The sequence below is a fragment of the Diaphorina citri genome, unplaced genomic scaffold (assembly GCF_000475195.1).
Source record: "Diaphorina citri unplaced genomic scaffold, Diaci psyllid genome assembly version 1.1 scaffold98, whole genome shotgun sequence".
NCBI classification, from domain to species: Eukaryota; Metazoa; Arthropoda; class Insecta; order Hemiptera; family Psyllidae; genus Diaphorina; species Diaphorina citri.
The window spans coordinates 261,278-287,605 of NW_007377535.1; the positions used below are offsets into that span (position 1 = coordinate 261,278).

The window sequence follows — 26,328 nt, forward strand, 5'->3', positions numbered from 1 at the left end:
ATATGTTGACATTGTAGACCCAATACCTTTGTAAATGGAAAGTATCGTCTCTTTTCTATTATCCGATAAGGGATAAGGGGATTCACAGGATTGGCATACTACCATACAAGGTTGCAAACTTCTGGAAGTTCAAGATTTAAAGGTGATTCCGGAAACGGAAAGTAAGTAAGTATAGGTAACTATATGTTCTCGTGTTCAGGTTTTCAATCGTCCCAATGCTGATTGCAATCCGGACAACACCAGCAACGTATGCATCTCTCATTTGAACAACAAGGACTTCGTCAAACCGGTGCTCCTGTCCAAGAAACCGGACGTTCGAATCCTGCTGGCGCCAGGTTTTTACAACTACAAACTACCTGAAGTTTTCCAGCCTGACACGTATCCGCGACATGTTGGTAAGTGGGTAATTTGTTTGGATTCTAGATCTAGACTAGACTTGATAGTTCCGTTATAAAATTAAAGAACAGTTAGAGTATGAAATTTAGGGGTATGGTTGGTTCAGTAATAACGTTCTAGTTCTAACTCTCTTGCTTGTCATTTAAAAAAAAAGGTATTTAGATTACAAATATTTTAACGGGTTACTTCCCTATAGGTTGACATTGTTAACTCAATACCTTTGTAAATGGAAAGTATCGTCTCTTTTCTATTATCCGATAAGAGATAAGGGGATTCACAGGATTGGCATACTACCATACAGACTTACAGACCCTTGAAAGTCGAATGTAACCACTATAGCGAAGTTAAAATCAATCAGTGTCATCTCTTCTCTCCCTCCCCAGTGCCTATTCCAACAGGAGCTCATGGTACCTACGCCTCGTGGTTTCCCACGCTGTGGTGACTTCCTGAACGACTAACCTATTCAGACTGGTAAACTACTTTACATAATAACCTTTGTGTGTCTCAGAGAAGGTCCAAATGCTATTCGTCAATTTTATTTGACATCATATTGCATACTGAATAATTTAAGATAATGCATTTGGGTAAAAACAAAAAATAAAATATGAATGGTCGATTTCTATTTAACATGTTGGGGAAAATCCAATGCTAAGTTCACAAATTGTCTTATAGTTTCTTGAAAAACTTAAAAATAAAAAAGTGTCTTTAAAAGGTAGGTACCTCAAATTCAGGAAAAATTTAAACTGAATTCCTCGTTCTAAAAATATTCAAAACAGTCGTGCCGTCACTTAATTTATCTAAATGTTTGTACATTAATCAAAATCTTACCTAAAGAAGAACATGCCCTATTTATTATTATAATAATCAGTAGGTAATTTTTGAGGATATCACAGATTGACAGTATCTTTACACGTCTCCAGTGAAAAGTTATCGTTTAGGTATATTATTATTATTATTATTATTATTATTATTATTATTATTATTTCACCGAAAAGAAGGAAAAGGAGGAGGAGTAGGGAGAAGGATAAGGAGAAGATGGGGGAGGGGGAGGAAAGAAGGGAGGAGAAGAAGAAGAGGTATGTATGTTTAGTGGATGTGCCCGAAATACAGAGGTATTTTTCCATAAAAAGTAAAAATGTATGTAAGCCTGGTATTATCTAGGTATGCAATGTGCAAAACATAATAGGGAATTTTGACATCTCCACTACATTATGACCTTTATCTAGATTTTATAGAAAGTTTTTGTCAAAAATATTAACTCTTTGCTTCCTAGGCAAAGGCAGAAACATAATGTAGGTATGTATTTTATGAAGGATTAAAGAGAGAAAGAAAGTGATGGGAAGAATATTACCCATTATATCAGCTGTGGATCCTATCTTGTATCGAGTTCCTGTGATATTGAATATGGCACCCCGAACAGCCGTGGCTAATCCGTCCTGAAATAGGTAGGTATTTATTTTTCAGCATTCAGCAAATCATCGAAAGCGTAGACCAGCTTAGACTTAATTATTTATACTAGGTACTCAGGTAAGAAATTATATAGGTGTACCAAACAATTTTTGCTTCCTGTAAACATATACAATTAAAAAAAAAAGTAAAAAAAAATCAAAGTAGGGTAAGTGTACCATTTATTCGCCCACCTAAAAAACGTACCATTTATTGGTCCACCTATACCATACGCCACATAAGTCTGAACTGGACGAAATTTTTCAAGATCCAATTTCATGAAAAGAAAGGGCTTAAAGACTGCTATCGAACCAGTGCTATTCAAAAATCGTAGTCATAAAAACAAAAATTAGAAAAATAAATGTGTGCAGGTGGGCCAATAAATGGTACGTTTTTTAGGTGGGCGAATAAATGGTACACTTACCCTACTTTGATTTTTTTTTACTTTTTTTTTTAATTGTATATGTTTACAGGAAGCAAAAATTGTTTGGTACACCTATATAATTTCTTACCTGAGTACCTAGTATAAATAATTAAGTCTAAGCTGGTCTACGCTTTCGATGATTTGCTGAATGCTGAAAAATAAATACCTACCTATTTCAGGACGGATTAGCCACGGCTGTTCGGGGTGCCATATTCAATATCACAGGAACTCGATACAAGATAGGATCCACAGCTGATATAATGGGTAATATTCTTCCCATCACTTTCTTTCTCTCTTTAATCCTTCATAAAATACATACCTACATTATTCTTCTGCCTTTGCCTAGGAAGCATAATAGACTTAATATTTGACAAAAAAACTTTCTATAAATCTAGATATTCTAGATAAAGGTCACAATGTAGTGGAGATGTCAAAATTCCCTATTATGTCTTGCACATTGCATACCTAGATAATACCAGGCTTACATACATTTTTACTTTTTATGGAAAAATACCTCTGTATTTCGGGCACATCCACTAAACATACATACCTCTTCTTCCTCCTCCCCCTTCTTCTTCTCCTCCCTTCTTTCCTCCCCCTCCCCCCTCTTCTCCTTATCCTTCTCCCTACTCCTCCTCCTTCTCCTTCTTTTCGGTGATTTTCTCCACGTTTTGACTAAACTTTTGGGCCTTTTCTTTCAGGTGTCAACTCTGGAGGGAGCGATGATTGGGTGAAGGGCTACGTGGGAGTGAAGTATTGCTACACGGTGGAACTACCAAGAGGGGGAGCACAAGGCTTTGATCTCCCCAATGATCAGATCCGTAAAGTTGTCCACGATATGTTTGAGGGAGTCAAAGTGTTTGCGAGATTTATCGAAAGGGAATTTGTCGTATAAAATTTACAAAACAGATCCTCTTTCGATTAATCTCTTCTCTTTCGAAAAAAAATAATATACTTAAACGATAAAAAAAAAGCAATATTTGAGATCTCATCACTATCCGTTTCAACCACCAACCTCCAGATTTAAAGCCCACCGTGCTAACCATTACACCACTGAGGTTCGTACATATCGGGTAATATCCAAAAGTTAAGCGTTTTCCTTTGTTTTTGTTACTTACTAATATGCCTTCGTCCCCGGAATACACCAAAGTTTCGGTTCAAGTCAACTCCATAGCATTGATTAACCTCCGATTTTCTTGGCCTGGCCCGGTTTTTTCTCCACATTCGATCCTGAAATTGACCAAAATCATATTTTATTAGTACACTAAGGACTTTATGGAAACTAAGTACCTTATCCTACCCATCACAGTCCTAGTCATTTTTGAAAAATGTAGGACCCCCTTAGTTTACCTAGGATGTCTCAGAATTACATAGTATAAATTTTCTTACTTCATATACTTCGATCCCAATCTATGGCTATTTGGCTATGTAACATTGGAATCAGTGTAATTGGTTGGGTGACCATCCGAGACCAAGTAGGTACAGCTGACTAACTGAGTTTATCCAGTAAGTGTGCGGTTATACACTTGGTGAGGTACGATTTTTAATGACATCTCTATGCATGTTACCACAATGGACACATATCTAGGAAATTCCGACTTTAGTTTGATTACGTCACCATAACTTTCGTGGTCGGAAATTTGGTTTAACTTAACCGCGCTGGAGAGTATATCGTTAGGTTTATATTAGACATCCTATGTATTAACATTATCGCTTACCGTTTATACATATGTTTATGGATACTAAGACACCCCACTTCCCTGATCTCTACGCCTACAAAATAGGCGAAACTCGAGTCGGGTGGAAGACAATAAAACAAATACATAACTATAAACATATAAACGGTAAGCCTAAGCAATAACTCTTTACCTACCTTGGTCATGGAATACACATAGCCATCGGGATTCAACATCGGAATCAGGATCCAGTCAACCTTCCGAAACATTGGAAAATTTTCCGGATTCTCCACAAGCTGTTGCAGCACATAAAGCACCGTCGCGGGAGCAATCCATTCCCGGGCATGAATACCGCCATCCAGGACTATAATAGGGTTGCCTACGCCGCCATGGGATATCTTCACCGCCTGGATGGGTCTGCCTTCGATTGTCTCTCCTATAGTGGAGACGTTCACCTTATGTCCGTAGATACGGGCGATATGTTTCAGATAGGAATTGATCTGGAAATTAGAAACCTCGTTAGTTCGTTCTGAATTGTCTACTTATATCCCTTTTCGTAAGGAAAAGACCCAAATAACGGGTTCAGTTATGCCTAAACCTAGTAAGATGGGTAGGTACATTTATTGTAGGAAGTGGAGACATCAAATATCTCGAAGTTCATGAATTATTTGTTGCGCATTGCATACTCAAATAAATACCAGGCATTCATAAAAAAACTTGGTCTGTGACTTGTAGGTATTTCTGGTTTTCTGGCACACACCCACTAATTTGTAGCAAAAAATTCAATTTCACTCTTTGGTCGCTATTTAAGGCGATAGTTTTTGAACGGTTCAAAAGTTCCTCTGTGAACAACGGAATCAGCTGAAAAGGGAAAGGGAGCGGTTAGAGGGGGAGTCTTGAGCAAAGCGATTACCTACTAATCTTCCGATTTTCTTGGCCTGGCCCGGTTTTTTCTCCACATTCGATCCTGAAATTGACCATTGTAAATATGTTGATTTTATTGTGATAATAATCCTATTTTATTAGTACACTAAGGACTTTATGTAAACTAAGTACCTTATCCTACGTATCACAGTCCTAGTCATTTTTGAAAAATGTAGGACCCCCTTAGTTTACCTAGGATGTCTCAGAATTACATAGTATATTTTCTTACTTCATATACTTCGATCCCAATCTATGGCTATTTGGCTATGTAACATTAGAATCAGTGTAATTGGTTGGGTGACCATCCGAGACCAAATAGGTACAGCTGGCTAACTGAGTTTATCCAGTAAGTGTGCGGTTATACACTTGGAGAGGTACGATTTTTAATGACATCTCTATGCATGTTACCACAATGGACACATACGAGTATCTAGGAAATTTCGAGTTTAGTTTGATTACGTCATCATAACTTTCGTGGTCGGAAATTTGTTTAACTTAACCGCGCTGAGAGTATATCGTTAGACAACTCTTCACCCATTATTGGTTAGGTTTATATTAGACATCCTATGTATTAACATTATTGCTTACCGTTTATATGTTTATGGATACTTGTTTAAGACACCCCACTTCCCTGATCTCTACGCCTACAAAATAGGCGAAACTCGAGTCGGGTGGAAGACAATAAAACAAATACATAACTATAAATATATAGGTAAACGGTAAGCAATAACTCTTTACCTACCTTGGTCATGGAATACACATAGCCATCGGGATTCAACATCGGAATCAAGATCCAGTCAACTTTCCGGAACATTGGAAAATTCTCTGGATTCTCCACAAGTTGCTGCAACACGTAAAGCACCGTCGCGGGAGCAATCCATTCCCGGGCATGAATACCGCCATCCAGGACTATAATAGGGTTGCCTACGCCACCATGGGATATCTTCACCGCCTGGATGGGTCTGCCTTCGATGGTCTCTCCTATAGTGGAAACGTTCACCTTATGTCCGTAGATACGGGCGATATGTTTCAGGTAGGAATTGATCTGGAAATTAGAAACCTCGTTAGTTCGTTCTGAATTGTCTACTTATTTCTTCAGCACGAGTACCTATATACCTATAATTATGCGAGAATAAAAAGTATAGTGACGATAATGATGCTGTGATGTGATGGAACTAATGAGGGTCCATTAATTAAAATCTACCTGAGGTTCCTCGATAGAACTGATTCCTTTGTTTTGTTCACCACACCGACAAAAAATGGTTCGGTGTGACTTTTAGATTGTTTACTCCTTTTTACATTAACATATGGATTTGTTTTCAAATTCCTTTTCGGTGTCGTTATATTTGTCGATTCGACATTTTTCTTTTGCATAGTTTGATAATTTTCCGTAGCAGATGAGTACATGTCTTCAGTTGAAATGTCTATCTTCAAAATGTCTTCTCCCTTTTCTGTTACCCTGATTTGGTTCTGAATACTTCCATTTGATGAATTAGAGATGTTATGTTCTTCTAATATTCTCTCCTCTGCGTCTCTTAGGATAAAAGTGCCACTACTGCGGGGTGTTTCACTTTCAGTCATTTGATTCCGAAAATAGTTCTTGTCTCCTGTAATAACAGTTGCCATTCTGTTTTCTGGTACTAATGCACGATCTGACACGGTAGACCTATTGAGTTTCATGAGCTCAACAGAACCCAAGTTCGATGATGTGAATTCAGGATCACTGAAGGTTCTATCATACAGGTCATTTATTTCATTTAGATTTTTAAATATGAGGATTGTATCAAGACCATTATTTTTACCGCCAAATTTTCTCCTCCCTTTGTTTCCTTGTTTATTTTTTCTCGTGTTTGTTGCGGGACCATCTTTGGTAGATATCGTTGTATTGCTTATTGTCTGGTTACTTCCGGAATCATGTTCAGCATCCATTGAGTTTCCCCTCACATGCTGATGAATTTTTTCTACATGATTTAACCGAGTGGTGTTAACATTTTCATCAATCTTGTTTTCACTTAGTTTAGTGATCCCGAATTTATCATGGTCATTTGTTTTATTTTTTAGTACTATTCCAGGATCTAGTTTTTCTCTGTTCTCAAAGGATATGTTGTTCCTGCTTTTATTGCCCATTTCCGTACTGGAATTATTTAATCTTTCGATATTTGTTGCGTTCTCCATTAGAATATGAGAATTGTATCAAGACCATTATTTTTAACACCAAATTTCCTTTTTCCTTTGTTTCCTTGTTTATTTTTTCTTGTGATTGTTGCGGGACCATCTTTATTGGATATCGTTGTATTGCTTATTGTCCGGTTACTTTCGGAATCATGTTCAGCATCCATTGAGTTTCCACTCACTTGCTGATGAACTTTTTCTACATGATTTAACCGAGTGGTGTTAACATTTTCATCAATCTTGTTTTCACTTAGTTTAGTGATCCCGAATTCCGGAATCATGTTCAGCATCCATTGAGTTTCCACTCACATGCTGATGAACTTTTTCTACATGATTTAACCGAGTGGTGTTAACATTTTCATCAATCTTGTTTTCACTTAGTTTAGTGATCCCGAATTTATCATGGTCATTTGTTGTATTTTTTAGTACTATTCCAGGATCTAGTTTTTCTCTATTCTCAAAGGATATGTTGTTCCTGCTTTTATTGCCCATTTCCGTACTGGAATTATTTAATCTTTCGATATTTGTTGCGTTCTCCATTAGTTCTCAAAGGATATGTTGTTCCTGCCTTTATTGCCCATTTCCGTACTGGAATTATTTAATCTTTCGATATTTGTTGCGTTCTCCATTACTGATGTATATTTTCCGAGAATTTTTTCTGATCTTAGATCTTCTTTACTATTCTCCTGGGATAAGTCCTCGCTGTTATTTGAATGGATTTGTACAGGGTTGAGATTTATTTTTCTATTAGACTCAATTTCTGTATTGCACGTTTCCGTATTCGTATCTGTAATATTATTTTCTACGATATCTCTACTGACTTTTAATAGGAGTTGACTCTTTTCAATCATGTCTATTTCGTTTTTCACCAATTTCTTGTTATCTGTAAACGTGTTCTGTGTTTCATTTTCTTTGGAATAATCAGCAGACATGTTTTGATCATGACGGTTTATGTATTGGGTTTCTAGAGAGTCAAGTTTTCCGAAGTAGAAATCATCTAAACTTGGAACTGTTGTTATTGATTGGAAGATTTTATTCGACAAACTCTTTTTTAATCCAAACAAAAACTCATACAAAGATAAGAAATTTCTTGTTGACCTATCCAAACAATTCAGTTCTTGTTCCACAGTTTGAACTTTGTTTTCTTCAAAGATATCTATTACGTTTCTGACACAATTTGACATTATTATAAAGAAATCATTTGTTTGTGCTAAATGTCCGTACAGGGAAGGTGTATTCGTCACCGAATTTTCTTTTATTATTCTCTTGAATAATTTTTTCATTTCTTGTTGTATGCTACGAGTGTCCGTTCTTCTTTTCTCAGTTTTCATCCTATAAGCTCGAATGTTGCATAGAAAACTAGAAGTCCAATGATTCTGTAAAAGTGTTTCTGAAATAGGTAAAAAGAAAAGATCAGTTAGTGTTTTTGATAGAACATAGATTTAGACAATGATATTTGCAAAATAGTAAACAAATTATTGCTCTGGTGCTTTAATCTATTGTAAGTTAAAAGAAATAGGTAGCCTACCAAAAGTAGTACTACCTAATAGGTACCAAAACAACTAATGTAAGAAAGATTACAAAACTATATATTCTGAAAAGTGTGCTACCTGAATTGACAAATCCAGTGTGTTTCATTTTCTTTGGAATAATCAGCGGACATGTTTTGATCATGATGGTTTATGTATTGGGTTTCTAGGGAGTCAAGTTTTCCGAAGTAGAAATCATCTAAACTTGGAACTGTTGTTATTGATTGGAAGATTTTATTCGACGAACTCTTTTTTAATCCAAACAAAAACTCATACAAAGATAAGAAATTTCGTGTTGACCTATCCAAACAATTCAGTTCTTGTTCTACAGTTTGAACTTTGTTTTCTTCAAAGATATCTATTACGTTTCTGACACAATTTGACATTATTATAAAGAAATCATTTGTTTGTGCTACACAGTTTGAACTTTGTTTTCTTCGAAGATATCTATTACGTTTCTGACACAATTTGACATTATTATAAAGAAATCATTTGTTTGTGCTAAATGTCCGTACAGGGAAGGTGTATTCGTCACCGAATTTTCTTTTATTATTCTCTCGAATAAATTCTTCATTTCGTGTTGTATGCTACGAGTGTCCGTTCTTTTTTTCTCAGTTTCCATCTTATAAGCTCGGATGTTGCATAGAAAACTAGAAGTCCAATGATTCTGTAAAAGTGTTTCTGAAATAGGTAAAAAGATAAGATCAGTTAGTGTTTTTGATAGAACATAGATTTAGACAATGATATTGGCAAAATAGTAAACAAATTATTGCTCTGGTGCTTTAATCTATTGTAAGTTAAAAGAAATAGGAAGCCTACCAAAAGTAGTGCTACCTAATAGGTGGTCACCGAATTTTCTTTTATTATTCTCTTGAATAAATTTTTCATTTCGTGTTGTATGCTACGAGTGTCCGTTCTTCTTTTCTCAGTATCCATCTTATAAGCTCGGATGTTGCATAGAAAACTAGAAGTCCAATGATTCTGTAAAAGTGTTTCTGAAATAGGCAAAAAGATAAGATCAGTTAGTGTTTTTGATAGAACATAGATTTAGACAATGATATTGGCAAATTAGTAAACAAATTATTGCTCTGGTGCTTTAATCTATTGTAAGTTAAAAGAAATAGGAAGCCTACCAAAAGTAGTGCTACCTAATAGGTACCAAAACAACTAATGTAAGAAAGATTACAAAACTATATATTCTGAAAAGTGTGCTACCTGAATTGACAAATCCATGGTGATCCAAATGAACAATGGAGATTTTGATATCTTGCCGAGATGTTCTGGTGTCTTGGTGCGAAGATCTAGAATTCTGTATGAACACTGAAGTAACGCCAGTAGTTACATCATTGACATAGTAAACTTCACTCCATTGTGACAGAATGGCTCCGCAGCTGCCATTGTTTTTGCTCGATGGTGATAATATCAGTTTGATCAATTTGAATTGATTGTTTGAACCCGATGATTGTGCCTCTGAAGATCTGTAAACAATAAAATCGAGATTATCGAGATAATCGCTCCTCACTTCTACGAATAAAAGATATGGCTACAGATCCTGTTACGTAAATAATTACCCATGTATTGTATTGTTTCAAAACCGTCACAATTGTAATAATTGGAGATTCTCAAAAAAGAAAAGTTGTGTCCGCTTTTTAGAGGATCTCTTTTTCATGACTTGTAAGCTATTTCGTACCTTTGAATCCTTGAAGCTACCTGGGTCCTACTTTTCAAACTAATTCCCAGATCATGAATTTTGAGTTGAAATTTGTATAGAGGGCTCGAAAATTTTGTAAGATTTATTTCACTCTGCCTTTGGAGTACTTACTGTGGTGTTTTTCTCCATGACTTGAAGTAGTAAAAGTTGACCAGGAACATAACTGCTATCACGGCCGCCATTTGAAGCTACCTGGGTCCTACTTTTCAAACTAATTTCCAGATCATGAATTTTTAATTGAAATTTGAATAGAGGGCTGGAAAATTTTGTAAGATTTATTTCACTGTGCCTTTGGAGTACTTACTGTGGTGTTTTTCTCCATGACTTGAAGTAGTAAAAGTTGACCAGGAACATAACTGCTATCACGGCCGCCACTTTTGCTCTATTATGTAAATTCATTGTGTCATTAGAATTAGCAGATTTCTAACGAAATGGAGTCGTCTCCTGGCTTCATTTTGTTGAGATGCATGATTTGCTTTTGTCCTACTCGTTTATCCTTTGTTTTGATGGATTGGAATTTCGAAATTCGATACTTATTGTAAAGAATTTATATTTATTTATATTCGTTCTCATTTTGGAAACTGTGTATTTGAGGCATTTTGTTAATAAAACTGGACGCGGATATAATTGGAGATTCTCAAAAAAGAAAAGTTGTGTCCGCTTTTTAGAGGATCTCTTTTTCATGACTTGTAAGCTATTTTGTACCTTTGAATCTTTGAAGCTACCTGGGTCCTACTTTTCAAACTAATTCCCAGATCATGAATTTTGAATTGAAATTTGAATAGAGGGCTCGAAAATTTCGTAAGATTTATTTCACTGTGCCTTTGAAGTACTTACTGTGGTGTTTTTCTCCATGACTTGAAGTAGTAAAAGTTGATCAGAAACATAACTGCTATCACGGCCGCCACTTTCGCTCGATTATGTACATTCATTGTGTCATTAGAATTGGCAGATTTCTAACGAAACGGAGTCGTCTCCTGGCTTCATTTTGTTGAGATGCATGATTTGCTTTTGTACTCGTTTATCCTTTGTTTTGATGGATTGGAATTTCGAAATTCTATACTTACGAGTATTGTAAAGAATTTATATTTATTTATATTCGTTCTCATTTTGGAAACTGTGTATTTGAGGCATTTTGTTAATAAAACTGGACGCGGAATCTAAATATTGGTACCTGTCTGGGTAGTCTGTAGATTTTGATCAACAACTTTTGATCCTATTCCTCATGACTCATGATACAAAAAATACAAAATTGGACTTACCTTTGCGTAGATGGATAGTACTGCTGCCAGGCCGGTGACAGAATTTCTCCCAAGCATCCTGTCATAAGGACACTGGAGATAAGAAAATACATCCTGAGTGAATCTATCCCAAGTCTGGACATTTAGAAAATGAGCTCAACCATACGCGCAGGCAAAGTGTGTAACAGGACTGAATGCACAGCAGATATCGATCGATTTTGTCCCGAATCCCAATGATGTAGGTAGCATGCCAAAAGGCGAATATTTAGTTCAATAAGCTTTGCCTAGGGAACAGAATTTTTTTGAATGACAATAAATTGCACTTCCCCAAATCTGTTTTCAAACGAGTTTCTTCTTAGGTAGGTACCTACTATTTTCCTCCCGTGAACGACAAAAATCACTTCCCAAAAGCTGTTATCAAAATCTTATGTGCCTCTTCTTACTCGATTTTCCTAACGTGAAATATCCGAGAATTTCAAAAATAGGTAATTATTTACTGACACAAGTTGGTAGAAATAATTTGATTATTTATTTAAACTGAAAGCGCTACAACTTAGAAAAACCTCTTCACTCGATGAACATTCACTTGAAAGTGGTCACGGAATGAAATCCTGCGAAAGAAAATGTTCGTTTCTGTCCGTTAGTGATAGAGATCGAGCCATAAAAAAAAAAAAAAAAAAAAATGCCAGAAAATATAATGTCACGAGAAGGCGAAGGATGCATGCGAACTAACTTTGCATGGTTCTCATCAGTACAATCAGCAATGGAGTCATTGGAACTAATGATTCTCAAAGCGCCTTTTGTATCAAAGTCTTCTATTTTCTTTTGAACACGTTGCTGAATTGTCAGAGGCTTCTTCCTCTGAATAATTTTAACCTCAGGTAGCGTTTGAGAAGATGCATTACATTTCACGAGAGTCGTAAGTGATTTATTGTTCCTTTTGTCTGTAATTTTAACCTCAGGTAGCGTTTGAGAAGATGCATTACATTTCACGAGAGTCGTAAGTGATTTATTGTTCCTTTTGTCTGGAATCCTCAAACACTTGTAAGAGAACTGCATGAGTTCAAACCAGTCTTCAAACGTATTACTATTGACACATTTCACAATTTTAACCTCAGGTAGCGTTTGAGAAGATGCATTGCATTTCACGAGAGTCGTAAGTGATTTATTATTCCTTTTGTCTGGAATCCTCAAACACTTGTAAGAGAACTGCATGAGTTCAAACCAGTCTTCAAACGTATTACTATTGACACATTTCAAAATGCATTGAGAAAGCTTTTCAGCTATTATATTTCGAGCACCTTTTGGAACACGCTTCAGTATAGGAATGCTCTTTTTCATGGAGACAATATCATTGATCAAATTCGTATTCGTCTCATCTAGTTCATCGAGGGAGATGTGCGCCATGGAATTCTCTCGATGTTTTTTAGCCACATGTAGTCTCAGACCGCGCAAATTCCTAAAGGATTTGTTACAAAGACCACATATAATTTGTGCTTCCAAATCTGTTGTTATTCTTTGTTGTTTTCGGTAAGTTTTTTTATTATTGCAATATTTTCTGGCTCTCATTTTCTGATCGATATTTCAAGCCTGATACACACGGTGAGGATTTTTCTCACGATCAAATCGGACGATAAATCGAAGTTTTCAAAAGACTGAGGAGTAAACGGTGAAAAAGGAAGATGAAGAGGAGGAGGAGGATGAGGAGGAGGAGAAAAAGAAAGATATGTAGGAGGAGGAAGAAGAAATTGAGAAAAAAAGAACAGGATGAGGAAACGGAGAAAAAGGAAGATTAGGAGGAGAAGGTGGAGAGAAATATGATAAATGGGAGGAGAACAAAGATTTAGAAACAATTGCACAAATAAATAATTTAGATAGATTTAGGGGAAAATTAAAAAGGAAAAAAAAAGAAAAAACAGGGTGTTCCATGAGTTCCATCCACAATAGGTAAACAAGACTTCTTACAACATTCTCTTGAAATTTTCTCTTTGCGAAATACCTAGGTACCTACTATCTAATAAAAAAATCTGGTGTGAACATCACACGACTTTCTATTACATTAAGTCGGACAGTTCTAAAAGTTTCACCATTCGTCATGGGAGTCTTTACCTCCGTGAATTTTAATTTTCTTTACATAGGAACTTATTGAATTCTACACAAGAAAGCTCATGTATTTATTTTTCTCTTCTATAGATTTATGGAACTCCTGTATCATATGCTCTTTCCTCAAGTGTTTGTATAGTCATATATTTTATCAAAGCAAAGGTATGTGCAAGTATAACCCCAGCTTGTGTTAGGTACCTAGTACCTCAAATAACTTATCATTAGCGTAAGTCGAAAATAAAAACCAAATATTTTTAAATGATAAAATTATGAATTATTTATATTTTTATGAAAATAAAGGTGAGTTTAAAAGTTGGACAAGATATGCCTTCCTGTTTGGACATGGACCATTGACTTTGTTCTGGTAGAAAAAAGCAACTCATTCGCAGTAGGTATAGGAAGATGATTTGCGAACTAACTTCTGTGCCGTTTTCATGCTATTTTTTCAGACCAATGGTTATGCTTATTTTGTTTCGCTAATTTCCATGCGATTCCATCAGTCTTTAGTGATAGTTTAAAAGTAGGTACTTACATTACGTGGTAATATTAAATTTACGTGCCAACGAAAAATATATTGAAAAGAAAGAAATAAAAATGGTCTTTTTCCTTGTGTATGCATTTTTCAATGGGGATGTTTCCCCCTTATTGTGACTCTTGAGCCACCACCATTCAAGGAATTATTTCATTCATTTTGGTTAGTTGTTTTGAAGCTAGATTTGATTTGATTTGGTCCATGTATTTACATACGAGTATGTATTAGCAAAGGGCCCCTTTGGACTTGAATTTGATAAAAGACTGATTTTCTTGTTATCATGTTGGTTTTTAACTGATTTGGCCTTAGAACCAGTGCTACGTGTGTAGGGATTGCAATCCCGCAGGATCTCACGCGGGATTTGACCAATCCCGTGTGGGATTGATTTTGCGGGATTTCCAAGTATTACCCGCGGAATGCCACAGTTCTAACACTGAAAGTATAACATAGGTACTCCATAATGGGTAGAACACCCTACCCAACCCATAATATTACCAGTTTATCAAACGGTTATTTCTAATGTCCAACGGAAGTACAACGATGGGGTCGCTTTTCTTCGGGTTGTCGGTGTAAATACTCCAGGTTTTCGCTTCCAAATCAAAGATACCTGAAACAGCAGAATTTCAATTTAATTTTCCAAAAATGTTGTTATAAAATAAAATGAACAGTTTTTATTTATAAAATTATTCTATAGCAACTACATAAGACCTTGTTTAGTCTGGTGGGGTAAAGGAACTTCTCATTCGAGCTAGCTATAACCAAGGCATTCCATTCTCAATAGTAAGGGAGGAATGTTACTACTAAACTGTTATAAACATACATATAAACTTTTGTTGTATTTTCTTATTAAACCCATAAAATAAACGATACCTTGTTTAGACCGCTGGGATAAAGGGAACTTTTTAGTCTCATTCGAGCTGGATATTCTTTTCTTAACGGTAAGGAAGGAATGGTAACTTTATCTATCATTCTTCCCCTACTGTTGATTTGGAGCTTCACAAAGTTAATGAGTCTTCAATAGATTATTGCCAGCGGTTCCCAAACTTTTTTTTTCTACGCCGCTACTTTTTCTCTATTGTGAACGCGGCCCCTTTACTGTATATTGTAGCAGGGCCATATGATCTTCTCGGGAGGGTTTTGAAGTCCTTCAGGGCCCCCAGTTTGGGAATCACTAGATTATTCTACTCTACTCACCTACTGCCACAGTTTTCACTCGACCATCCTCTTCATCTCGAAATATGGGATGGGCTCCGTCATTAGGCTTGCCTCCGGTTTGATCTCCCAGCAGACTGAAAATGTCAGCCCAAAGCAATCACCCTAGCTAACTAGCTATGTTTTATGTATTTTATCGTTATCAAACTTACCAATATTTTTTAAAACTGTCAGCCCAAAGCAATCACCCTAGCTAACTAACTATGTTTTATGTATTTTATCGTTATCAAACTTACCAATATTTTTTAAAACTGATAAAGGAAGTTCAATTTTGTAGTAAATTATGTTCATAAAGAAAAACCTCCATCAAAACAAAAATAAGAATACCCGGAAACATTAAAGTCTCTTGGATGAAAATTACCTATTTTTTGGTTCTCATATTTGAGTCGACTCAATAATTATAGGACTAGCTAGGTACCAATTATTTCAGAACCTTGTATCAATGTATCATACATAGGTACCTTTTTTTGGTATTGGTCCTTGGATGAAAATTACCTATTTTTTGGTTCTCATATTTGAGTCGACTCAATAATTATAGGCCTAGGTAGGTACCAATTATTTCAGAACCTTGTATCAATGTATCATACATAGGTACCTACATTGATATGAAGTGCAACAAAATAAGAACTGAATTATCATACATAGTTAATTAATTATCATACATGTTAAATACATATATCTGCACCTAGAGTAGATACCTAGATACCCATACATAAGTATCATACATAGGTACCTACATTATTATGAAGTGCAACAAAATAAGAGCAGACTGATGACGTCCCGTTTGCTTTTGACGGCGCCCAACTTGTCCATCACCTCTTGACGTCGATCACTGCTGTCGATCATCATTCCAATTACCTCGGGGACATCTAGGCGCAGATATCTGAGAAATAGGAGAAGATGAAAGATGAGTTCGACAGAATTTTTTATTTTATTTTCTTTTTTTAGAATGAGATGAGTGTTTCGCCGCCGTTTTTGTTTTGTAGCAATGAAACAATTGCTACATTAGACTCATGATGGTCTGTGTCGTAGCATGCCCATTTCGTAGTATGTCCCTCGTCAGATGGGCGATTAAGAGACACAATAATGTTGGATTTCACCAATATTTATTCAGTCATTAGAACTCCTGTTAAGCTAACAGCCAGTTAAGTTCCAATTAATTTGCTGTTAAGCTAACGGGCTGTTTGAGGCTGGAGAGAAGGTTAATGAAATCCATCATAAGTATTTGTAATAAAATTAATTCTATAACAGGGATTTCCAACTTCCATTTGTATGCGAGCCACATGCTACAATGGCAGCCACATACACAGTTGAGGAGGCCCGTATCTCGGATTTTCTTGAGGGGATGGGAGGTGGATGCTCCATTTTCGGAGTCCACCCCATAGTAAAAGAGCAAAAATCAAGCCTGAGGGGGCCCATCCTAAAAGCTTTGCGGGCCACACGTGGCCCACGGGCCGCTAGTTGGGCATCACTGTTCTTTAACATCCTCATTGTTCGAGTTGTTTTCCCATAGGATGACAAACAGACTATTTGAACTTCGAACTGTTTCACTCACTTGTTACAATGGAAGAGGAACTCCCCCTGACTGCACGTCAGAATGTTGACCGCGGACTCCGGATTTCCCTCCTGGTTAGGTCCGACCTCTGCGTTATGGAACAACCGGTTGCCCTCTTGGTTGAGGAAGGTCATGTTCACACTGAACCCATCGGCAGCGCCGACGCCACGGTCTCGGAGAACGCTCTGAGCTTCCTCCAAGTTACGAGTCCCCAGGAGAGCGCGAGTCAGGAAGAATCGAGCTGGAAGATGGAAGAAAAAATTTGACACGATTACATTAGTTTCCTTCCTATAGGAAGTATAGGATAAGGAAAGTAAAAAGTAAGAAAAGGCGCGTGAACGACCTGGCATTCCAGAGTTAAAGCGCATTATTGAAGAAGACAAAAAGTAAGAAGAGTATCTAGCCAGCCATTTTAAAAGTTGGTTTGTTACGTAAATAGCGAATTTGCGAAACGGCGAAACCCAATACTGATCTATTGGTCAAGCAAAGTTATGTAAGGTGTTCAAAATGTATATGCAAAAGGAATTTGGCACTGTCGCACTCTTGTTCATTAGGCACAGTTTTTTAATCACCCGGCAACACACTTGTGTCTCAAACACTAATGTTAGTTGCTCATTATTCATTAACCTATCCCTAGCTATATCTACATATAATTCTAGATTCTACACATGATATAGTTCTACTTGGGTACATTTATCTCATATCTCATTTTACTACATGGTAATTCTCAAGTTCATGTTTCGAGAACCGTATGAGCACAAACCTCTGAGTGGGCTTTTTGTGTATTGAGTTAAGCTGCTATCCCCGGGCCTTGATGGAGCCTAGAAGCACCCTCACTGGTATATTTCAACCTCAGTTTCTCCAAAATCCAACTGCAGCACCTCTAAAGAGTCCGCACACTCGGGTTTATACTAGAGAAAAATCCTTTTAGCAACGCCCCTTTATTATTTATATTGTCTACACATCGAGCATTTGAAAATTCCAAGTTACGAGTCCCCAGGAGAGCGCGAGTCAGGAAGAATCGAGCTGGAAGATGGAAGAAAAAATTTAACCCAATTACATTAGTTTCCTTCCTATAGGAATAGGATAAGGAAAGTAAAAAGTAAGAAAAGGTGTGAACGACCTGGCATTCCAGAGTTAAAGCGCATTATTGAAGAAGACAAAAAGTAAGAAGAGTATCTAGCCAGCCATTTTAAAAGTTGAATGTCTCGAGAACCGTATGAGCATAAACTTCTGAGTGGGCTTTTTGTGTATCGAGGTAAGCTGCTATTCCCGGGCCTTGATGGAGCCTAGAAGCACCCTCACTGGTATATTTCAACCTTAGTTTCTCCAAAATCCAACTGCAGCACCTCTAAAGAGTTCCGCACACTCGGGTTTATACTAGAGAAAAATCCTTTTAGCAACGCCCCTTTATTATTTATATTGTCTACACATCGAGCATTTGAAAACAACAACAAAGCGAGCCGAAAACAACAACAATGACCTAATAGACAACTCCGAACATTTGAAAACATATTGTCTACACTTACGGGTTTTGCCAGCGGACAGTGTCTTGGCGCTCACCACATTGATGGAGTAGACCAGGCCGTGGTTATTGTAGCTCATGGTGAATCCGGGTAAATGCCCCGCATAACAGAGCGATGTGAACTTCTCCTCTTTGATGGCCCATCGTCCCCGGGGTTTGTCGCTAATGATGTGAGCCGACACGAAATAGATGTGATTGAGAACTTCAGACAGAGCATCCTCAGTGTGACCCAGGACCACCTGGAAAGTTAGTGTCACCGTCATGCGGATTGTTCGCGGATTTAACATTATCGAGTTATCGACTATCTGGTATCAGAGCAGGAGCTACAAAAACAAGACAAAGGAATTGATCGGATAATGATATGTGGTCGAGTGAATTGGAACACATCACATGCCTCCGGGCACACTCCATTTGTCAAGGGTACAGACCCTGTAAATGATATGTGGTCGAGTGAATTGGAACACATCACATGCCTCCGGGCACACTCCATTTGTCAAGGGTACAGACCCTGTAATCAATTTATTTAGTAGAAAACCATTTTAAGTATGAAAATTCATAATGATTGAAACAATTAGTTATAAGTTGAAAGCTTTAATGACACAATAAGTTACATGTTGAAATTGAAAGTTAAAGTGGAGTAGAAGAATCCTGCCAATGTGTGACCTCAGATTTGAGGGTTATGGATTAGACATGTTCGCCTTTTCCAACTGTAACCACTAGGCTTGGTCACGCCGGAGGCGTTCTCCACCACCTAACCCTTGGAACTCTATTATCATGTTGTCAATTTCTCAAATACATGAGGATAAAATTCCATGTCTCTTCTGGGATAGAACCCGAGCCCTCCTGTTTACCAGGCGAGCGCCTTGACCATTAACCTGCCTCGGTGGTGTAGTGGTCAAGGCATTCGCCTGGTAAACAGGAGGGCGGACAAATCGTAAATTAAATACCCAAATAATGCTCCTGTATTTACACCCACATTATACTCGTAATGTCGTAGATAAGAAGTGTACTTTTGGTTTGTACACGGCTTTGATGGGCAGGTGAGAAAAATCTGCTGAATTGATTTGTGTAATTTACACAGGCGAGCCTACTGAAACTTGGCTTTTGGTGCTCTGCCGCACAATCAGATTCGATTATAAGTTCTAGGGCCTAATAAGATTTGAAGGTAAGGGTGAAGGCCCCTCTCTAAACGACCTTAGTAATGATCTTCAGGTCCAATGATGCGTGATAATGATGCACAAATTGCAGTCAACTTGATAAAAGTGCATTGAAACCAAGCGCAGTCGCATTAAGTTATTAACTCATGCATTATTTCCTTCTGAGAGCAATTTTTTGGTATAATAAAGATCGTTTTTATTTATTTTGAATAATACATACAAATTAAAACATTAACAACTTAATACATATAACTATCATCTGCCTATTGTATATAATTATTCCCATTTCCATGTGGGAACTGTGGGACTATTCTTCCACATGGAACCCATTTTATACCCCATTTAAATACACTTGAAACTCTTCTTAATGTAATCCCGCTGTTGATGACATCCAGAGATTAAATCGCAATAGGTAAATAGGTACCTACATTGATATGAAGTGCAACAAAATAAGAACTTAATTTCCAACAAAATTACAACTGTATAATATCATGTTTTCTCATACCTACCTACTTGTTACTCCTATAATATCTGCACCTAGAGTAGATACCTAGATACCCATACATAAGTATCATACATAGGTACCTACATTATTATGAAGTGCAACAAAATAAGAACTTAATTTCCAACAAAATTACAACTGTATAATATCATGTTTTCTCATACCTACCTACTTGTTACTAAAATATACCAAAGCTCTTGTGATCTTGCAGTTCTACCCAATCAAATAAATCTTTCTCTAATATCTACATATGTACCTTGGTGTAATTCATTGTCATTAGTAGGAACTTACCAACTTACCTACGTGCATTAAGAACCTTTAGTAAGTAGTTACTAATGTAATAGGAGATACCCCGTCACTAAAATCCGCTTAGTGAACCCGTCCACTAAACGGACTGACTTCGTTATTGACCCAAAAGCATCGGGACTCAGTTCGGGTAAAAAAATATGACTACAAAACATAGGTTACACCCTGTATGGAAAACGGTGAGAGCGGGGGGGGGGGGGGCAAAAGAGGTACGGAAAGGAAATCTCTAGCTGTGCCCCAAGCCAGACCCATTAGTCATTAGTAAGGAAGTTCAAATGCCATATTGCCATGGCGCCATACTATTTTGCCATATTTTAGCGAAATTTGGAAAAATAAATGCCATAAAAAGCCTAAAATGCCGTGTTTTGCCATGCATTTTGCCATGCATTTTTAGGTTATTTTGCCATACATTTTGCCATATTTTAAGCATTTTTAGGGGAAAATATAAAACATTAAGAACAAAGATTTTTTGCAAAAAAAAAAAAAAAAAAAAAAAAACAAAAAAAAAGTTACTAATATTTCATCTCGTTACTTCCTTGCCTAATAGCAGGGTTTGAATTTACTAGAGGACCATGAAGTAGATTTCTTAGATCATTTTCAAATCCGGAAGACTGAAGGTTTTGGTATGAATGCATGAGCTTCACACGTAGGTCCTAATGATGATTACTGTTTTCCAAATTTGATAGTAGGTACCAGAAGTAAGTTCAAGTATTGGTACTCGTAGGTTTTATACTTCAGTAGAAGGTATCTATATATAGTTTGGTACGTAAATAGCGAATTTGCGAAACCCAATACTGATCTATTGGTCAAGCCAAGTTATATAGGGTGTTCAAAATGTATGCAAAAGGAATTTGGCACTGTCGCACTCTTGTTCATTAGAAACTCAAAAATCCAAATCTGAAGTCAAAACAATGAAAAATTATTTTAAAACGTTTAACATTCAATTTTTATCTGACGTTCCAAGGAAAAATGTAAAACAGTTGCCTCTGATACTTGAAAAAATCGCTTATTCTGCCATGATTTTAAATTATAAATGCCATATTTTCCCAAAATAAGTCCCATATTGCCATGTTTTTTAGTGCCATATTTTGGAAAAAAATAAGTGCCATATTCTGAACTTCTCTGGTCATTAGTAAGTAACTAAGTAGGCACCTATATCTAATCAAGAAGGTACCTACCTATACCTAATTTATCTAATCAAGTAGGTACCTTCTTACCTACATGCTAAGAAACAGAATTTCCTTCGAAAATCATGATGACAAGAGAGGATGCGTAAATTTCCAAATTGACTCTCTGTAGTCTGTGTATAGGTACTGTTCAATAGGAAATTTCCGATGACGTTAATTAAATTATCGATCGATGTTTTGATATGGATGATAACGATAACTGATAACAAACTAGGTACTTAATAATTATATCCATGATTGTTGAGCTATACTGATCTATTGGTCAAGCCAAGTTATATAGGGTGTTCAAAATGTATGCAAAAGGAATTTGGCACTGTCGCACTCTTGTTCATTAGGCACAGTTTTTTAATCACCCGGCAACACACTTGTGTCTCAAACACTAATGTTAGTTGCTCATTATTCATTAACCTATCCCTAGCTATATCTATAATTCTAGATTCTACACATGATATAGTTCTACTTGGGTACATTTATCTCATATCTCATTTTACTACATGGTAATTCTCAAGTTCAGAAAAAAAAAGCAATATTTGAGATCTCATCACTATCCGTTTCAACCACCAACTTACAGGTTTAAAGCCCACCTTGCTAACCATTACACCACCGAGGCTCGTACATATCGGGTAATATCCAAAAGTTAAGCGTTTTCCTTTGTTTCTGTTACTTACTAATATGCCTTCGTCCCCGGAATACACCAAAGTTTCGGTTCAAGTCGACACCATAGCATTGATTAGTTTCCGATTTTCTTGGCCTGGCCCGGTTTTTTCTCCACATTCGATCCTGAAATTGACCATTGTAAATTGTAAATATGTTGATTTTATTGTGATAATAATCCTATTTTATTAGTACACTAAGGACTTTATGTAAACTAAGTACCTTATCTTACCCATCACAGTCCTAGTCATTTTTGAAAAATATAGGACCCCCTTAGTTTACCTAGGATGTCTCAGAATTACATGGTATATTTTCTTACTTCATATACTTCGATCCCAATCTATGGCTATTTGGCTAAGTAACATTAGAATCAGTGTAATTGGTTGGGTGACCATCCGAGACCAAGTAGGTACAGCTGGCTAACTGAGTTTATCCAGTAAGTGTGCGGTTATACACTTGGTGAGGTACGATTTTTAATGACATCTCTATGCATGTTACCACAATGGACACATACAAGTATCTAGGAAATTCCGAGTTTAGTTTGATTACGTCACCATAACTTTCGTGGTCGGAAATTTCGTTTAACTTAACCGCACTGAGAGTATATCGTTAGACAACTCTTCACCCATTATTGGTTAGGTTAAATTAGACATCCTATGTATTAACATTATTGCTTACCGTTTATATGTTTATGGATACTTGTTTAAGACACCCCACATCCCTGATCTCTACGCTTACAAAATAGGCAAAACTCGAGTCGGGTGGAAGACAATAAAACAAATACATATCTATAAACATATAAACGGTAAGCAATAACTCTTTACCTACCTTGGTCATGGAATACACATAGCCATCGGGATTCAACATCGGAATCAAGATCCAGTCAACTTTCCGGAACATTGGAAAATTCTCTGGATTCTCCATAAGTTGCTGCAACACGTAAAGCACCGTCGCGGGAGCAATCCATTCCCGGGCATGAATACCGCCATCCAGGACTATAATAGGGTTGCCTACGCCACCATGGGATATCTTCACCGCCTGGATGGGTCTGCCTTCGATGGTCTCTCCTATAGTGGAAACGTTCACCTTATGTCCGTAGATACGGGCGATATGTTTCAGGTAGGAATTGATCTGGAAATTAGAAACCTCGTTAGTTCGTTCTGAATTGTCTACTTATTTCTTCAGCACGAGTACCTTTGTACCTGTAATTATGCGAGAACAAAAAGTATAGTGACGATAATGATGCTGTGATGTGATGGAACTAATGAGGGTCCATTAATTAAAATCTAAATGAGCCTTCTTTGTCAATGAGATATCAGTTTTCTATACAAGTACCCAATCTACCCAGTCAAGTGGTAATTTATTGCAGATAAACACCAAAGTGAAAAGCCTAATGATTGACCACATCGAATCCTACCCCTTTAGAATATCTATAATTGGGTCCGATGAAGCTTTTGGTACAGGTTCAAGTTGCATCAAAGTCCGTCGCAAGTTAAAATTTGGGGTCCCAGAGTTGAGCGGGTCCAATTTTGGTCTGAACGTTTCAGATAAATTCTGAGTCCAATAGATGAGTCATAATGTCATAAACTATTGTATTATTTCTACAAAAATAATCTTGGCGGTATTTTGACCACTTTTGGACGGATTTCGACCGTTTTTTGGCGGTTTTCAGCTATACCGACTAAACGGTTTAGAGATCGGTAAAAGTTAGGATAAAATAATACTCAAATAAGCATCATTCAATAGGATAAGGAAAGTCGTGTGATGTTCACACCAGATTTTTTACATAAAGCTAAATCAAAATTTTGAAGGTGTACCTTCAAAATCAAGCCCCCCCAAAAATTTAGGCAAGAACCGCCTATGAACTGATTGAGGCCATTTTCGGATGTTTTTGTTATCGTGATGTAAAATACTGTTTTAGACACATTTATTGTCATATTTTTTTTATTCTTCTTCATTTATTTCTGATTACGTCCAAAGAGGAATCTCCTTGGTGGAAAAAAAAGTAGCGTGATAAAATACAGCTCATCTCGAATCTACTGTCCACAGGGTTCTGGTTCTTCCACTGTCACTTCCTGTACCATCACCAGACAGGTATGTCCGCTGTCATACAAGTGGGAGATCTATCGGATATGGTACCTACGCCTCGTGGTTTCCCACGCTGTGGTGACTTCCTGAATGACTAACCTATTTGAACTGGTAAACTACTTTACATAATAACCTTTGTGTGTCTCAGGGAAGGTCCAAATGCTATTCATCGATTTTATTTGACATCATCTTGCATACTGAATAATTTAATATAATGCATTTGGGTAAAAATAAAAAAATAAAATATGAATGGTCGATTTTTATTTAACATGTTGGGGAAAATCCAATGCTAAGTTCACAAATTGTCTTATAGTTTCTTGAAAAACTTTAAAAAGGTGTCTTTAAAAGGTACCTCAAATACAGCAAAAATTTAAACTGAATTCCTCGTTCTAAAAATGTTCAAAATAGTCGTGACGTCACCTAATTTATCTAAATGTTTGTACATTAATCAAAATCTTACCTAAAGAAGAACATGCCCTATTTATTATTATAATCATCAGTAGGTAATTTTTGAGGATATCACAGATTCACAGTATCTTTACACGTCTCCAGTGAAAAGTTATCGTTTAAGTATATTATTTTTTTTCGAAAGAGAAGAGATTAATCGAAAGAGGATCTGTTATGTAAATTTTATACGACAAATTCCCTTTCGATAAATCTCGCAAACACTTTGACTCCCTCAAACATATCGTGGACAACTTTACGGATCTGATCATTGGGGAGATCAAAGCCTTGTGCTCCCCCTCTTGGTAGTTCCACCGTGTAGCAATACTTTACTCCCACGTAGCCCTTCACCCAATCATCGCTCCCTCCAGAGTTGACACCTGAAAGAAAAGGCCCAAAAGTTTAGTCAAAACGTGGAGAAAATCACCGAAAAGAAGGAGAAGGAGGAGGAGTAGGGAGAAGGATAAGGAGAAGAGGGGGGAGGGGGAGGAAAGAAGGGAGGAGAAGAAGAAGGGGGAGGAGGAAGAAGAGGTATGTATGTTTAGTGGATGTGCCCGAAATACAGAGGTATTTTTCCATAAAAAGTAAAATCGAAAAGAAGGAAAAGGAGGAGGAGTAGGGAGAAGAATAAGGAGAAGAGGGGGAGGGGGAGGAAAGAAGGGAGGAGAAGAAGAAGAAGAAGGGGGAGGAGGAAGAAGAGGTATGTATGTTTAGTGGATGTGCCCGAAATACAGAGGTATTTTTCCATAAAAAGTAAAAATGTATGTAAGCCTGGTATTATCTAGGTATGCAATGTGCAAAACATAATAGGGAATTTGACATCTCCACTACATTGTGACCTTTATCTAGATTTTATAGTAGAAAGTTTTTGTCAAATATTAAGTCTTTGCTTCCTAGGCAAAGGCAGAAGAATAATGTAGGTAGGTATGTATTTTATGAGGATTAAAGAGAGAAAGAAAGAAAGTGATAGGAAGAATCTTACCCATTATATCAGCTGTGGATCCTATCTTGTATCGAGTTCCTGTGATATTGAATATGGCACGACATAATAGGGAATTTTGACATCTCCACTACATTGTGACCTTTATCTAGAATATCTAGATTTATAGAAAGTTTTTTTGTCAAATATTAAGTCTATTATGCTTCCTAGGCAAAGGCAGAAGAATAATGTAGGTATGTATTTTATGAAGGATTAAAGAGAGAAAGAAAGTGATAGGAAGAATCTTACCCATTATATCAGCTGTGGATCCTATCTTGTATCGAGTTCCTGTGATATTGAATATGGCACCCCGAACAGCCGTGGCCAATCCGTCCTGAAATAGGTAGGTATTTCAGCATTCAGCAAATCATCGAAAGCGTAGACCAGCTTAGACTTAATTATTTATACCAGGTACTCAGGTAAGAAATTATACAGGTGTAGCAAACAATTTTTGCTTCCTGTAAACATATATATTTAAAAAAAAAAAAAAATCAAAGTAGGTATGTACTCGTGAAATTGGAAATTGCGTCTACAGGGAGGTGGGAAAACGTTCTACAAAGCTTGC

The 26,328-nt window shown here is 36.8% G+C and overlaps 5 protein-coding genes and 1 long non-coding RNA gene across 6 annotated transcripts in view; 2 read left to right on the forward strand and 4 right to left on the reverse strand.

The window, feature by feature from the left end:
- Positions 1-2,403: 2,403 nt before the first annotated feature.
- Positions 2,404-3,195, forward strand: LOC108254560 (carboxypeptidase B-like). The gene is made up of 2 exons (XM_017449603.2): positions 2,404-2,530; positions 2,968-3,195. Exons 1-2 carry the CDS (start codon positions 2,527-2,529, stop codon positions 3,159-3,161), a joined length of 198 nt encoding a protein of 65 aa, XP_017305092.1. The 5' UTR covers positions 2,404-2,526; the 3' UTR covers positions 3,162-3,195.
- Positions 3,196-3,376: 181 nt separating this feature from the next.
- Positions 3,377-4,603, reverse strand: LOC113473969 (carboxypeptidase B-like). The gene is made up of 3 exons (XM_026833526.1): positions 4,583-4,603; positions 4,140-4,442; positions 3,377-3,496 (listed from the first exon to the last, which is right to left on the reverse strand). The coding sequence occupies exons 1-3, from the start codon at positions 4,601-4,603 to the stop codon at positions 3,377-3,379; spliced, it is 444 nt and encodes a 147-aa protein (XP_026689327.1).
- Positions 4,604-4,858: 255 nt separating this feature from the next.
- Positions 4,859-7,319, reverse strand: LOC113473970 (carboxypeptidase B-like). Its single transcript, XM_026833527.1, has 4 exons — positions 7,181-7,319; positions 6,325-6,473; positions 5,609-5,911; positions 4,859-4,909 (listed from the first exon to the last, which is right to left on the reverse strand). Exons 1-4 carry the CDS (start codon positions 7,317-7,319, stop codon positions 4,859-4,861), a joined length of 642 nt encoding a protein of 213 aa, XP_026689328.1.
- Positions 7,320-13,609: 6,290 nt separating this feature from the next.
- Positions 13,610-14,349, forward strand: LOC113473979. Its single transcript, XR_003395731.1, has 2 exons — positions 13,610-13,926; positions 14,136-14,349. It is a non-coding gene; the product is annotated as an uncharacterized LOC113473979 (long non-coding RNA).
- Positions 14,350-14,645: 296 nt separating this feature from the next.
- Positions 14,646-26,328, reverse strand: part of LOC113473971 — a 44,850-nt gene continuing 33,167 nt past the window's right edge. Inside the window, exons 4-8 of the mRNA XM_026833528.1 lie at positions 18,451-18,685; positions 16,922-17,162; positions 16,130-16,249; positions 15,349-15,437; positions 14,646-14,761 (exon numbers count right to left, since the gene is read on the reverse strand). Coding sequence (XP_026689329.1) covers positions 14,646-14,761; positions 15,349-15,437; positions 16,130-16,249; positions 16,922-17,162; positions 18,451-18,685 — 801 coding nt within the window. The remainder of the gene's footprint in view (positions 14,762-15,348; positions 15,438-16,129; positions 16,250-16,921; positions 17,163-18,450; positions 18,686-26,328) is intronic.
- Positions 24,966-25,818, reverse strand: LOC113473976 (carboxypeptidase B-like). The gene is made up of 2 exons (XM_026833536.1): positions 25,767-25,818; positions 24,966-25,164 (listed from the first exon to the last, which is right to left on the reverse strand). Exons 1-2 carry the CDS (start codon positions 25,768-25,770, stop codon positions 24,971-24,973), a joined length of 198 nt encoding a protein of 65 aa, XP_026689337.1. The 5' UTR covers positions 25,771-25,818; the 3' UTR covers positions 24,966-24,970.